The sequence below is a fragment of the Cavia porcellus genome, unplaced genomic scaffold (assembly GCF_034190915.1).
Source record: "Cavia porcellus strain 051 isolate PalLab524CR breed Dunkin Hartley unplaced genomic scaffold, mCavPor4.1 scaffold_26, whole genome shotgun sequence".
Lineage (NCBI taxonomy): Eukaryota > Metazoa > Chordata > Mammalia > Rodentia > Caviidae > Cavia > Cavia porcellus.
The window spans coordinates 40,943,145-40,958,687 of NW_026947509.1; the positions used below are offsets into that span (position 1 = coordinate 40,943,145).

The 15,543-nt window shown below is 48.1% G+C and overlaps 1 protein-coding gene across 6 annotated transcripts in view; it reads left to right on the top strand.

The window, feature by feature from the left end:
- Positions 1-1,382: 1,382 nt before the first annotated feature.
- Positions 1,383-15,543, top strand: part of Kiaa2012 (KIAA2012 ortholog) — a 120,275-nt gene continuing 106,114 nt past the window's right edge. For all 6 annotated transcript variants that reach the window (XR_010043490.1, XM_023567003.2, XM_023566999.2 and 3 more), the window contains exons 1-2: positions 1,383-1,755; positions 2,866-3,150. Coding sequence is in view for 5 of the 6 variants with exons in the window: in XM_023567003.2 (XP_023422771.1) it covers positions 1,672-1,755; positions 2,866-3,150 (369 nt within the window). In the remaining variant the exon portion in view is untranslated. The remainder of the gene's footprint in view (positions 1,756-2,865; positions 3,151-15,543) is intronic.

Genomic DNA, 15,543 nt, shown 5'->3' on the forward strand with positions numbered 1-15,543 from the left:
AGAGACCCAGCATCCCTGACGCTGGCTGACGGGGCCTTTCCATTCCCTGCACCCCAGCCGCAGCCACCCTCCCCACTCTGCCTTCTGCCTCTGCGGACTCCAGTGCTCCAAGTGCCTCTCGTTGGTGGAGTCACACAATGCACCCACGTGTGGTTGGCTATTTCTCACAGCAGGGCCGATCCCTGCTGTGACCAGTGCCCCAGCCTCCTCCTTTTTTGTACAGTGCCCCATGGGAGGTTCCTACCCCTCCCTGCCCCTGTCCTCCCATCCATGGATGCTTGGTTTGCTGCCATATCTTGACTTTCATGAATAACACCGCTCCAAACATGGACTGCATGCACATCTGAGGCTGTGCTTCCTCAGTTTTCAGCCCAGGCTCGGAAATGGAGGCGTTAGATCATGTTCATTCATTTGGAGGGCAGGGACTTCTATTACTTTCTACAGAGGCACCCATGTAACCTTCCCACCAATGGCATACGGGTCCTGCTCTGTCGTGTCCTCGCCGATACTGCTTAGCTGGCTCTGCGTATGTGTTAACAGCCATCCTAAGCGGCCAAGTGCTGTGCTTCATGGCTTCACCTCTGCCCTCACTGTCCAGATGCCCCGAGCTCCCTTCACCCTGCCTGGGGAGGGGGTGGCCTGCAGCTCAACCTGCTCCTGCACCCAGCTAAGCAAGGACACCCCAGGCATTCTCAGGACAGAGCAGGCTCCTCAACTTCCCAGACCCCGCCTCTTAGGCCCTCACAGAGTTCGAATGCAGTGGCCCAGCCAGAGCAGCACTGCTGGCTGGGTAATTTGTTGGCGAGGCCATTCTTCCACCCCACAGATCATTTTGTATCCCAAAGGCCAGCAGGGCTTGTGACTACCAAAATGCCCCCACCCATATTTCCGAGCCCCCCACACCCATGGTGGTGGACATGCACAGCCAAGCACCAGGCCACAAAGGGAGCAGAGCCAGGGTCTCAGGCTGCTCAGGCTGCAGAGTTGCCGGGGTGCACCTGTACACCAGGGCACAGCCCAGGGATGCACCGTGGGTAGTTGGCGACGACCTAGATGCCCCCTGGCTGATGAGTGGTCAGGTGACAGCAACAGACTCACACATGGAGGGATGACAGACTCACACATGGAGGGATGGGGGAGACGCTCCCTAAAAACAAGATGAACATATCACAGGAAAAATAAGCCACCCCCCAAACCAGGGCTGGAGCTCCCAGTCACGGCACCCCACGGACCCCACATCTCTGCTGGCCCTGGTCAGCCCTACCACGTCCTCTCTGCTCTGCTTGCCAGGCCAGGGACTTTGTGTCCCTGTGCTGCCATGGCAACCAGGAAACAACCTGCACTCACAATGAGGGTGCACTGTGGCCAGGAGCACAGTGGGTGGCGGTAACAGAGCAACGGGGACAGGGACAACAAGGGCTCGGCCGCGGCTGGCAGGGCGGAGGAGCCCGGCCGTCTGTCTGTCCATCCTCTCACAAAGCTGCACACTGTCCGAACTGTGTGGCCGGCGGTTAGGAAGCAGCTGCGTGAGGGGAAACGAGTGTAATAAAAGGCCCAGTGTCTGTGGCTTCTCGGGCTTCTGTGGAGCTCTGGAAACCCTGAAGTGTGGGCAGTTTTCAACCTTCAAAAGTAAGACAAACCACGCCTGGAAAGGGTGGTCAGAGGGGGACAATGCTCGCCCTCTCTCTCCTGAGCCGGGGCCACGGGAAGTTGGTCCAGAGCAAACAGAGGCTGGAGGTCTACTTTGAACCAGAGGTGAGTCCACAGCTTGGAAGGCACCCTGGCAGGGCGGGAGGGACTCTCCTCTTTCCCTTCTGGAGGTGACCTGGTGTGAGGTGCTGGGGTCTTCTCTCCTCCTTCAGGATGATAATGTGGCTCTCCTGACACCCCAGGAGAGTCGGCGCCCCGCTTCCTTCCCTGAGCCCACACTCCCACTCTCCTTTGCTTCAGACTGAAAGAGAATCCAGATGCTCTGGAATCTGGAAGACTTGTTCCACAACCAGAATTCCCACCTGGGCCCTTGGCGAGCCAACGGTTGTTTGGCGTTTAGAAGTCCTGCTCCGTGGTGAAATGCTGTGTGTGTTCCTGCCATTTCAATAGCTTCCTTGAACTTTCTGGAATTCAACCCAGGGGATTCATATTTAATATAGGCCAAAAAAATTTCACTTCGGATTTTAAAGAGGTGGTAAAATTCCCTTATTGTACTGGAATTTTATTTCTTGAGTCCTGCCAGGAATAAGAAATCCATTGAGGGTACTTTCACATTTTTGGGTCATACAGAGATTTCCATTGTTCTGATATTTGACCTGTGCTGTGTTAAAAGACATATAAAATTTCAAAGGGCCTCTACGGCCAATGGCATTTACTTACAAGATATCTAACTACTTTATAGGCTCCTAACTAGCCAAATTAGGTCATGTTACACAGCATCTGGAATGTATAGAATTCTCCCTGTGTACAGCTGAAGTGCTAGTGGGTTGGAATGGTTTTCTCTTATTTAAACTGCCAACTAGTCCAGATCCGATTTCAAAGTTATCTGCTGTCCTTGACAATTCTAACTACTTACTTGCATACCTGGACACTTTAACTGGCCTGTAACCTATACCTTGGCCTACCTAAGCCTCCAGGAGTGAATGGCTGTCCCGAAAGTTGTACAGAATGAAAGAGAACTGTGCCCTGGCTTCTACTAATTCTGAGATGTGGAGAAAAAGATCCAGTTGCTAAGAAGAATAAATGCTTTTCATAATTTCACATGAACAATTCAAGAAAACAGTAACAAAAAAAGGTTCCAAACATGGCCTGAGTATATTTGCCCTAGAAAGGTCTCCCACAGTGCTCTGTCATAGTGGTTTCCTTTCATTGCAGGATTACCTGAACTGGAAGTCCCCGGAAGACTATGTCCTGGTCAGCAGGCCTCAGGACGGACACAGTGCTGAGCAGCACTCCTGGAGCCTTTTTCTTCCCAAGACTTTTAGCACCAGAAAGGGCGCTCTGATCCTTTACTCAGAGGGCCTGGCCATCCCAGCCTGGACTCCCAGGGAGAGGAGAAAGGATGTCTCCCGCCCCACGGGCCACAGGGAGCGGCTGGCTCTGGAGCTGCACACACTTCAAGATCTCCAAGAAGCCATCCTGGCCTACGGAAGGACACAGGTAGGCAGAGCAGTGTTCGTGTTTGGGGAAAGGACCCCGTCTGTGTGTCCAGATGTCCAGCTGCAGCTGTGGGCTTAACTTCTTGGACCCTGAGGATGTCACACACCCCCAGGCTCCCAGTTGTCTATCCCTGCCTTGGGTTTGTGTTCCACCCTGTCTGCCACGTATGAGAGCCATGAGGCTGACGTGAAAGGCTCTGAAAGCATAGAAGGTCTGTCTCCATCATTTTGCATTTTCCTTGAAATTACTATAATGAAAAGTCTTTTTCAGCATCCTGACAGACATTTCATCAGAATCCTTAGAATCCTGTCGCAATGCCACAAGCATCCTCTGATGCTTTTGGCTTTGTGAAAAGGAGAACATTTTAAATATTAGCCTTAAGCCCTGCAGCGCCTGGAGGACAAGTTAATCACTTCTTCCTACTCTGTATTTAATATTAAGGGAAAATCGTTGTGCATTTCTGACCCCTGTTACGGGTAACTACATCCATTGGCCATTGGACCAAGGAGGCTATAAGAGCCTGTGGAGACACATCGTTTGATCGAATTCTAGATTAGAGACAGTGGGTTGTGCCTAGTTTAATCTGCTGGTTAATCAAATCCTTAGCTTCTGACTCTAGGCCCTTCCCACGTGGCTCTCTCTTTTGTGTCTGGCCACATCTCTCACTTGTTCTCACCACTGTTTTAACCGTGGACCCCTAAAACACACTCGCCACATGACTCCCCCCGTGCCCCAGCCTTCTGATAGCTCTGTGTGCTCTCCTGCATTTATGCAGCTGGCTGACGCCTACCGTCCTTCATAGCTGAGCTCGGGCAGCCTCCCCTGCCCTTCTCCCATGCCCAGCAGAGCTGTCCCTGCTTCGCAGACTTCCCCATACCATCCTGCACTGAGACTGATCTCTGGCTATGACATCTCTGATGGAATAATGTCTCCTCCAGGACACAGACTACGTCTAAATAATTTCCAGAAATGTTGTGAAATGATGACTCAGTTGTGTGTGCTTAGATAGCCGCCCATTATTATCATTGGGCCATTATCACCCGTTCCCACCCCAGGCAGAGCTGCCTGCTCTTCCTTCTTTCCGAATGGAGAGACTTGGTGACCTTAATCAAATAAATGCCTGATTGTAGATGTCCTGAAACAATAAATTCTTGGATAAGAGTGGAAACCAATTGTCGTCAAATGCTTACTGTAATTTTTGTAACTATCACTTAATCCTCACAGTGACCCCAAGACTATGGTCTTCTCCACTCTTTGATAGGTGGGGAAACTAAAGGTCAGAGGGGTTAGGTGACTTGCCCAAGGCTAGAAAGCCAGTCAGTGACAGAGTCCAGATTCATACCTGAGCCTGCCGACCTCTTAGGACCTGCACAGCTTGCACTGTGCCTTGTTATCAGTGGGCCTGAAAGGCTCCAGGGAGCGCTGTGCCAGGTCTTGGCCTGTTCGTCTTCAGATTCCCCCTGCACCCCTGGGCTCTGCTGGCCACCAACGGGGTTAGCTGCAGCTGCGCACAGTTCCACAAACCTCTGTCAATGGCTCCAGACTGAATTTACCGATGGGAGACACTGGGAAGAGACCAGAGAGGGAGAAAGAGAAAACCAAGGCCTTTTTCTCCTCCCATTCTGGCCCGTGAGACAGGACCAGCTGCATTCCCTCCGTGGCCCAGCTCCCAACCAACAGGCCCGGGACGTCCCCTGGAGAGCCCCATCCATCCATCCCCTGCCCCTCTAGCTGAGGGTGGGGCCAGCTTCCAGGAGTCACTGACCTCAACACGGCCTCAGCATCTGTTTGGCTTCTGAGCTCACCCGTCACTTGGGTAGTTAAAGTCTTTTTATGCTTAAATATTTAGAGAAGTTTCTGTTTTCCTGGTTAAGTACTGGGTATTATCTGGAGTATTTGCTGCCCAGGGTAAGAATAGTCTCCATGCTTCTAGATGCATATTTATATGGTTAGGACCTTTGGGCAAAAGGAATCTTGCTAATTCTAAAGCAGTAAGTCCATTTGAGGACCCCTTCATTTTCAATCAGATGTGGTTTCAATGGGGAAAAAATCCCAAGGTCCTGTCTTCCGGTATCCATTATTAAACTTAGACCTCACAGCTGTGCAACACAGAACACTCTTGTCCAAGTCCAAATGGGTAAAAAGGAAATGGTGTGAAGAAATCCAAAAAGGTTCCGAATAGTAGCAGGATGAGAATTTTTTGTCTTTTTTGAGACAGGGTCTCTATGCAGTTCAGGCTGGCCTTGAACTCACAGCGATCCTCCTTCCTCAGCCCCCCAAATGCTGGGATTACAGGTGTGTGCCCCCACACCCAGCCAGGATATGAATTAGACTAGAAAACAACAGATTAAAAGTGGAAGGGAAACAACTCAAAAGGATTTGGGATGAAAGAAAACAAACACTTCAAAAGAGTAGAGTTTTGGAGAGTAGAGAGTGCCATCTGACTGGTAAGACCACAGATCTCAAGAAACTTCCAAGTCACACGACACCGCTTTAGGGTTCTGGGGAAATAGCCATCTCACATACTAGGCACACAAATTCATGTGACATTTCTGAAAGGAATTTCGGAAGAAAACCTAAGAAGCGTTGACATCTTTTGATTCAGCATTCTATTTTCAGAAATTGCCCTAGGAAACAAGCAGAGATCTGCCCAAATTCTGCATAAAATGTTAACTACACTATTATTTACTACCATGAAAAAACACTGGAAACAATGCATGTCCCACAGTGGTGTACTGATTAAACAAATTATGGTATAATCATGTAATAAATTTGGGCCAAGTAAGAAGTCATGTATTTGTCATAAGTAACATGAGCAATATTCACAATATCTTTTTTAAAGGCAGGTTACAATGCTAGATACAATGGCACATGCCTGTAATCCCAGCACTTGGGAGGCTGAGGCAGGAGGGTTCACTGTGTGTTCAAGGCCAGCCTCAACTACACAGTGAGACCCTGTCTCACACACACACACACACACACACACACACGCACGCACGCATGCACGCACGCACGCACACAAATAAATAAATAAATGGCAGTTATCAAATAGTATTTTTATACAGGTAATAAAAGCACCAATGTTCACTAACAGTCTCTGAGTACTTATTATGTTCCTGACCCTGTTCTAAGTATTTTCCAAGTATAACTAACTTATGTTTTCAGGCAGTCATGATGTAGACACTAGCCTAATATATAATTTTAAAAATGAGCAAACTAAAGCACAAACAGTTTGAGTAATTCTCTCAAGATTATAAAGCCAAGCAAATCAATGCCCCAGAATTCTAGAGCAGGCAGTGTAAAATACATTGCTTTGCTAATATAATCCAACATTTTAAAATTTAATTGTCAATTCTTAGAAGGATACACACAAAATTTTCACTTGGGGCTACACCATCAGTGGTGGGACTATAAACCTTAGGTTTATTTACACATTTCTTTTAAACAGACATTATTTCCTAAGCCATGGAATTTTTAAGATGAAATAAAAGTCCACAGCTTTGAAGGAGGTGGTCAGTCAGCCCAGAGTCCTGGAGGGAGGGCAGACGGGGAAGGAGCAGCCAGCTGCACTCAGGTCTGAGGGTCTCACAGAGGGTTCAGCGCTTGCCTGGAGGTAGACTGAGCCTGCCAACAAGCACACTTTCCCTCAGGGTCAGTATTTCCTCATCTGAACAGAAAAGGTCAATGTTAACACTAAAGTAAAAGCCAAAATGGGTAAGAAACAAGGGTGGAGACGGGTTCCACACACATATGCAGTGCTGTTTCCAGAAGGTTCTGTCGTGGCTGACAGAACCAGGAAACCAAAATTCTCAGACTTTAGGCACATGCAGACATGTTCCTTGTGGTTTGGTCTTGGTTTTGGTTTTGATTAGAAAGAAATCTTTTGCAACACTTCCAAAGCTAAAACCGTTCTTTAAACTGCTCATCCATTCAGCATCTCCCTATTTAGAAGTCAAATAGCTATAAAATCTACATAAATATAATTTGGGGTAGTTTCTACATGATAGTCATAATGATGCTCTTGAAGCAGAGTTTTTTTTTTTGAACCAGGAATTGAATTCAGGACCTCAGGCTTGCCAGGCAGGTGCTTATGCCACTGAGCTACACCCCCAGCCCAAGTTGGAAAATTCTAAAGGGCCCTTCTAAAGTCATTAAAAATATTGTCATTTTCAAATCACAAAGTACTGCTTACATTTTTAGAATTTTGTAAATCTAGTGAGCTGTTAAATATCTTAGTCCATTTCCTATTGCTCTAACCGGTTGGGTGATTTATAAGGATCGGAAGTCCCAGCATCAGGGTAGCACAGGGACACAGCGCTGGGGCCTTCTTGGCTCAAGCCAAGGTCTTCCTGCTGCACTGTACAGTAACCTGGCGGAGAGCACCCAGGGTGTGGGGTGGGTCTTCCTCTCTCCTCACAGGACTTCCCCCACCACGCCTCTAACCCTAATGACCTCCCACACCACACCTCCAGATACTACCAACGTGAGCATTTGAAGGTGATGTTTCCAACACCTCAACTTTAGAGGGATGCATTCTAACCATGACAACGCCAAAGGTGAGATGTTGGCTAAGTTCTGTATTAAGATTGCTTATTTTTATTTTTCTGGAAGGGGGGGTTGAAGTCATGACCTCACGCTTGCCAAGCAGGCACTTGTGCCGCCAAGCTAAATCCCTGGCCCCAAGATCGTTTATTTTAAAATTCAACTGTATTCATTCAAGGGAGAAATGGTACCGAGATAACCATCACAGGATTCAAGTGAGGTATTGCTACCCGCTCTCCTCATAAACGCGGTGACATTTAAAAGCAGTGTCAGCCTGGCTTCACGGATGGAGCCCATATGCCTTTGCTGCCTAATTTCTCCCCACCCTAATGCTCCAGACCAAGCTCTTCAACTGCTGTTTTCAGCTAGTATCTGAGCCATGAAGGCCACTTCAGGTTCCCACTTTATCAACTAAGAGAAAATTGTGAACCTCATGTACTTGAACCGACTTTATTTTTCCACCTTAAATGTAACTTAGGCTCTTGTTACAAAATCAGAAAGTATGGAAAAGACAGAAGAACGGCACCCTGTGACTCTCTGAGCCAAAGATCAGGAGCTTGAAGGCTCTCTTTGCATGGCCTCTCAGCAGTGACCCCGAGGAGTCAGGTGCCGCTGGGCCGGCCTCCGGAGGCAGTGGCAGCAGGCGGTGAGAGGCCTGAGGGGTGGCTAAACCGCTCTGCTTTTCCTGGTGCACTGCATTTGTGCAGTCAATAAACCTAGAAGTAGGAGACATGGGGAGAAACGTGGGCGCCTGCCTGTGAGCTTCGGAATAGGTCAGTCACAGCCGGTCGGTACCGAGTGCGCGCCCTGGGCTGGGTCCTGCCTGTGTCGTAATTTCGCTTAGTCTGCACAGCCTACGGCTGGCTGCTAGCATTACCTCCACGAAATAGGGGAAATCTGGAGCTTGGCATTGAATAAATTACATACCCAATCCATGGAGCTCAGGCAACTGACTCCAAACTCTGTTCCTGAAACCTAAAGTCTGATTTTGAACATTCCACATGCTCCATAGGGAAAAAGCTTTACCAGTCCTGAAAAGAGCAGATCTGGGGCTGGGGCAGGAGCTCAGGGGTAGAGGCCGACCTGCATGTGCACGGGCCTGGGTCTGAGTCCCTGAAGGCCATAAGCACTGCGGGGACCTGAGTCTCTAGCACATTCCTCCACTGATCCCATGCAGTTCTAAGGAAACAAGTCTGATTTTCATTAAAATCGATCTGGTTATATTTTCATAGTGCATGATATATATGATGCAGGAAACACACTCACAGCCATCCTCCTGCCTCAGCCTCACAAGTGCTGGGGTGAGAGGTGTGCACCACCATGCCCGGCATCTGTTCATGTTTCTGCCTTTACTCTCTGTGTCTACCCAGAAATGGATTGGCAGATATATGGTAATTCTAGTTTTAATGTTTTCAGGACTCACCACACAATCTTCCACAACTATTTATGCATTCCAATTTCTTCATATTCTTACCAACAGTGGCTTTGTTTTTGTTTTGCTTGTAGTACTGAGATCAAATAGAGGTCCTTCACAGTAACCTACTTCCCCAGACTTTTTTTTTTTTTTTTGAGACAGGGTTCACTGGGACTCAAACCTGCAGTCCTCCTGCCTCATCCTCCCAGAATGCTGGGGTTACAGGAATGTACCATCACAGCTGCATTTTTTTTTTTAAGTACTAGGGAATAGAACTCAGTACCTCAAGCTTGCCAGGCAGGTGCTTACACTGCTGAACTAAATCCCTAGACCAAACCCCACCATTTTTTTAAATAAAAGCTATCCTAGTGGGTATTAAATAATATCTCATTATAGGTCTGATTTGAATTTTCCTAGTGAAACATGACACGGAGCATCTTCTCACGTACTTACTGGCTATTTGTCTATCCTTTGGGGGGAAATATATTTTCACACCCTTTGCTAATTTTTCAAATGGGTTGTTTGGGTTTTGTTGTTCAGGTGTAGTTGTTAAATATTCCGGATGTTAATCTCTTTGCTGATAAAACATTTGAAAGCACTATTTCCCATTGTGGGGTCACTGTGCATTCTGGTAACAGCGTCTTTTGGACCAGTTTGTTATTTGGGGAACAGCAACCTATGATTCCACTTTTCTGTTCTGTTTTGTGTCATATCCAAGACCCCATCCACCCACCCGGTCTTCTGAGCCCGGCACCAGGGCAGGTTGGAGCCCAGCAGGCCCGGGGGGGGGGGGGTAACTTCCACCGATGCAATCTCAGCTGCTGGGGTCCGCGGTCCGGGTTGTGCAGTTGCTCAATGCGCCGAGGCTGGAGGGCACAGTCGGGAGTCGGAATCAGTTATAGACGGCACGTGTATTAAAGACGGGGACCCTCACAGTTCTCTTCCTGGTGGTGACTGAGGTGCTCGGCAGAGGCAGACTCTTCCGCGGAGTCCAGCAGTTCCCTTGCCGGCCAGTAGGGGGTGCTGTGGGGAGCTGAGCTCCACCCCAACCTGGCCTGGCCAGAGCCCGCTGGCACCGGCGGACCCCAGCGCTGCCCTCCTGCCTGCGGGCTGGAGCAGCAAAGCCTCATGCATCCAGAGGCCGCGGAAGAAGATGGGATCGTGCAAGCTCCACCCCTACCCCCACCCCCCCACCCCCACCCCCACCCGGCTCTCCAGCCGTCTGCCCGACACGGGCAGCTCCTCCGCCTTTCCCTCTGCCAGACCCAAAGCTCTGCACACTGCAAACCAAACTTCTCTCCCCACTGTGAGTTTGCAGGGCTGGATACTGTGTCTCAGCGCCGAGAAAGCGACTGCGATAAGTAGCTTCTCGTGGCTGAAGAGCACCCCATTGTGTACATACGTCTCTTTCATCCATTGGGCATCTAGGTTGGTTTAATATTTGATATCTTAGGTACAGTAAACAGTGCAGCAACAAGCAGTGGAATGTAGACGTCACCTCGATGTGATCATTTAACTTCCTGCAGTGAGAGCGCTGGAGTCGCCTTTAGTTTTCCGAGGATCGTCCACCCTGGCTAAACCAACTTACATGCTCACTGGCAGTGAGACAGTGGTCCCCTTCCTCTGAATCCTCGCCAGCACTTGTTGTATCTCATCTTTTTGGTCAGAGGCATTCTGCCTAGGGTGGGAGATGGTATCTCATTGTGGTTTTCTTTGCATTTCCCCGATGGCAAATGGTGGTGAGTGTTTCATAAGTGTGTTGGCCACTCGAATTTCTTCTTTTAAGAATTGTCTGTTCACATCACTTGCCCATTTCAGTTGGATTATTTGGTATTTTATTACTGGCTTTTTTGAATTCTTACACATTCTGAATATTAATCCTCTGTTGGATGAACAGTTTGCAATTTTTTTTGTATTCTGTAGGTTGTCTCTTCAGTCTGTGGATTGTTTCCTTTGTTGGGCAGAAATTTCTTAGTTTGACAAAATCCCATTTGTCTGTTTTGCTTCTGTTGCTCTGGGGTCTAGGCTGAAAAACAGGCGACTGGCAGTGTTGCCTTTGCCAGTGTGACTGCACGGTCCTGGTGGCTTCCGGTGGAAGTGGAGAGACCTTGTGGCACCAGGCAGAGGGGGGAGGGCGGGTGCTCACTGGGCTGCCCAGACAGCAGCTCCTGCCGGAGACGAGGGTGCCTGTCATGTGGAACTCTGCCTGCCGGCCCTGCGGTTTCTGGTGTCTCCTTCACCCCTCCACTCTGGCTCCGGTCTAGATGGCCTGAGGGCCCATGCATGGGAGGCTGTTGGAAGCTGACTGGGTCATGGGCTTAGGGCCAACTTGCTGTTAGGACGAGGGGTCTGGTCCCTGGGCACATGGCCCGAAAGGCTGTCTCCTCTCACCTCTGCTGTGTGAAGGTGGCTATTTCTCTTGCAAGCCCCTGGACCCTGCTGTCCTGCCTCGGTGGTAAATCATGAACTGAAAAGGGAGCCAATGCAAGCCTCTCCTTATTAGTGTAATCCACATATTGAATGTTGTGCGCCAAATATTGTAATCCTTTTTCTAGTTTACCTCATAATCCACAAAGTTATATTTGCAATCCCATTCAGACATCATTGGAATCCCAGCAAGTTAATTCCAATCTACCACCTCCAATGCAACCCACAGTAAGAGTAAAGCCACCAAGACATATTCCAAGTTAAGGGCAGCCAAGGGGTCCTAAATCCAATCCCTGTGAGGATGTGCAGACAAAGGCTGTGATCCAAGGCCTCTTCCAGAATTTATTATCTTGTGAAGAAGGGACTAGTTCAAGGATGAATGACAAGTGAGGATGGCAGGAACTTCGTGAGTCACTTGAGCTGGCCAGCAAGGTGAGGAGAAAAACATCTTTGGAACTTACAGGGAAAATGATATACAGAGGACCAGTCTGCATAACTCAACCAGCAGCATAGCATTTAAATGGCTTTAGGAGGCTGTTGCTTCCGTTTCTGATATATAAACTTGTGCCCTGGGGAGTCCTAGCCTCTTACTTTGAGGCTGAACCCAGCTGACATTCCTGGCTCTGCCGTCCCACTGTGCTCAGTCCTTTATAGAGAGCACTATGGGAGGACACAGGAAACTGTCAGGTTGGCCCCGGGATTGCACATCAGCACCTCAGCTGGCCTTATTCGCATCACTTAAAGCCAGTAGAAGGGAACAGCTAGGCAGCTGCACATCTCAGTGCATGGAAACAACTCAATTTAAAATGCTGAAGCAGTTGTTCTGCATTCAAGACGGGGTGCCCAGGTCACCTTCTACATCCTCTCATTTGCAGGTGTGGGGTGTGGAGTCTCCCTGACAATATGTAATACAACAACCATTGTTAAATTCCTATCATCTTGTTTTTGAAATCCTACATTGCTGTTGTTTTTGTTGTTCTTGTTATTTTGTTTTTTGATGGTTTGCTTCTTGATTTTTCTATTTTTTTCTCATATACATACATACATATATATATATATATGATTTGCTAACAAAAAAAAAAGGAAAGAAAGGGACTGGGACACTCTCTGTGGACCCCTGCGTATGAAGGCCGGGTCACCTCTGCAGCTGCAGCTGGCCACCCAGGCCTCTCTGACTTTCCTGGGGATCTGGCACCCTCACACCCCAGACTCCACCAGTCCACCCCTCCTGGCAGTACTGGGGTGATGTGCAGGGGCCCCAGCATGAGGCCAGGACCACTTCCTGGGCATCTCCTCCATCTCTGTGTCTGCAGGCCCAGCAGGTGTCAGGAAGACAAGCACCCACAGGGAGCCCCTGTCCAGAGGAAGCCCCTAGTCGAGGCACAGCGTGGTCAGCGGCCACTCACGCACACCAGTGACTCATCACAGCCAGGCCCTGGGGCCCAGGGCGGCAGAGCCCAGTGGCCTGAGCCGTCGAAAGCCTCCTGCTGGCCTGTTCATTTCCCTATTCCAGAAACTCTTGCCAAGTGCTCTCTGTCTCCTTTTGTGTTTTCCAGTAGCTCTGGTGCAAGCAACTGGTTCTAGAGTAAAGATGGGGAACGGCTGGGGAAATGTGGGTAAGCAGAGATCGGGTATAACAAAATTAATTTCTAAGATGTTTCCTACTTGTGGTTATAAGCTAATCAGATTACTTTTATTAATTTCACTTTTCTATTTTTTTCCCAAATCCATTTTATTTCAAGAAGAAAAGGAAAAAGGAAGAAAAAAAACTAGAACAAAAAATTCAAAACACATAAATCAGGGGCAACAATGGTACATACATTGCACATTGTCATCCCTGAATCATTCACCCAAAGAACGAGACATCTGCGTTCAATTGTCCAAATTTTATTCCAGCACAAATCTTTCTCTTCAGTGAACTCAGAGAAATCATTACTATAACTATCCTATTTTTTATATACCTATACATATACATATGTTGTATCAGCTTCTTTTACTAATGAGATGATACAATGTTTACACATGTGTGTCTCATTTATTTCACTAATGACTATGTTCTCAAGTTGCATCCATTTACCTGTACAAGTCTCCAGTTTATCCTTCTTTATGGCTGAGTAGTACTCCATTGTATAAAAATATCACGTTTTTTGTTTTATCCATTCCTCAGTTGATGAGCATTTGGGTCCTTTCCAAGATCTGGCTATTATGAATTATGCTGTTTTAAACATGGGTGCACATATATCACTGTGGTATGATGTTTTTAATTCTTTTGCAAAGATACACAGAAGAGAAATAGCTGGCTCAAATGGGACCTAGTCCTAGTTTTTTGAGTAATCTCCACACTGATTTCCACAGTGGTTGCACCAGTCTGCATGCCCATCAACAGTGGAGAAGGGTTCCTTTTTCCCCTGAAGTCCCTGCAGCATTTGGTACTGCTTGATTTCTTGATAACAGTCATTCTTTCTTGAATGAGGTGGAATCTCAGTGTTGTTTTAGTTTGCATCTCTCAAATGACTAGTGATGCTGAACACTTTTTCACAGATTTATTTGCTGTTTTTTTTTTTTAATCTGAGGAATGTGCATTCATCTCAGATGCCCATTCTTGAATTGGGTCTTTAAATCTGGCAGGACTAATTTTTTTGAGTTCTTTATATGTTCTCAATAATAATCCTTTTTCTGAGGAACAGCTGGCAAATATTTTCTACCATGTTGTGGGTTGTCCCTTCACTTTGTTGGTGGTTTTTCTTGTTGTGCAAAAGCTTTTCGGTAGGGTGAGATCCCAGTTGTTGATTCTTTATGATAGTTTCTGTGCAATCAGGGTTTTGTTCATAAGTCTTTGCCTATACCAATGTCTCCAAGAGTTTTACCTACTCTATCTTCCAGAAGATTTAACGTTTCTGTTTTGATATTATGGTCTTTGATCCATTCTGATTTTAGCTTAGTGCATGGTGAAACACATGAGTTCGGTTTTAATCTTCGGCGTGTGTAGAGCCAGTTTTTCAGCACCATTTATTAAAGAGGCTGTCTTTCTTCCAGTGAATGCGTTTGGCACCTGTATCAAAGAGAAGGTGGCTCAATGTGTCTGCAGGTCACAGGTGGAATGCAAGCTGCTCATTAGATGGGTTTCCATCAGGGAGGCTGTTTTCGATTATCTGGGTGGGCTCAAGGAATCACAAGGATCCTTAAAAATAGAGCACAGAACCAGAAGGGGGGCAGGGAGCCTGAAGCACAGGGAGGACTCCGCCTGTTACCTCTGTCCTGGAGAAAGGCCGAGGAACCAAGATGGTGCGGCTACTGCTGCTCTGCTGTCTGAGCCACCCACCGGGATTGTCAACTCAGGCCCCCAAATAAGAGGGACAAAAGGAAGATTCTTTCTTTGTGAAGAGGAAGAAGAAGGGGGCACGGAAGAGCACTAGCTCCTCTGATAAGAAGGAACTGGGGGAGGTGATCTGGATGAATGGGGACCCCTGGGCTTTTGCTCCCCACTGCTTTGGGAGGCAGGGGTCCTCCCCCCACAGATCTTGCCATACCTGGACTGGCTCTCAGACATCTCTACCTAGCGTTGTTTCTTCTGGTGCTCTATGAGCAGTTTCTGTCTGTCTGTCTGTCTATTTGTCCTGGACCTACTTTGCAGGCTTATCTTTGGAGTGGGCAACAGGTCAGCAAGGGGGCCCTATTCACGCATGGCTGGAGTGAGTGAGGGGGCATCTACTGCCTTCTATGATGGCCTGAGAATACGATGACCCATGTGCACGGTGTGAGATCCCGCCCTGGAGCGAGCATCATCCCTCACCCCGCGCCACCGCTTCCGGCTTCTCCGAGCCCCACTGGGGCTGGGCGGCTCCTCCCGTGTGCACCTGACTTCCCTGCGCATCCCTGGCCGCTCTTTCTCTCTGGTCTCTCCGTGCCATCCCCAAGGTCATTTGGTACCTTTCTTTATCTGGTTTTCCCTTTTTCCTACCCATCCTTGGCCTTGTTTCAGTGAAGTTTGTTTTTAACCCCCATCTACC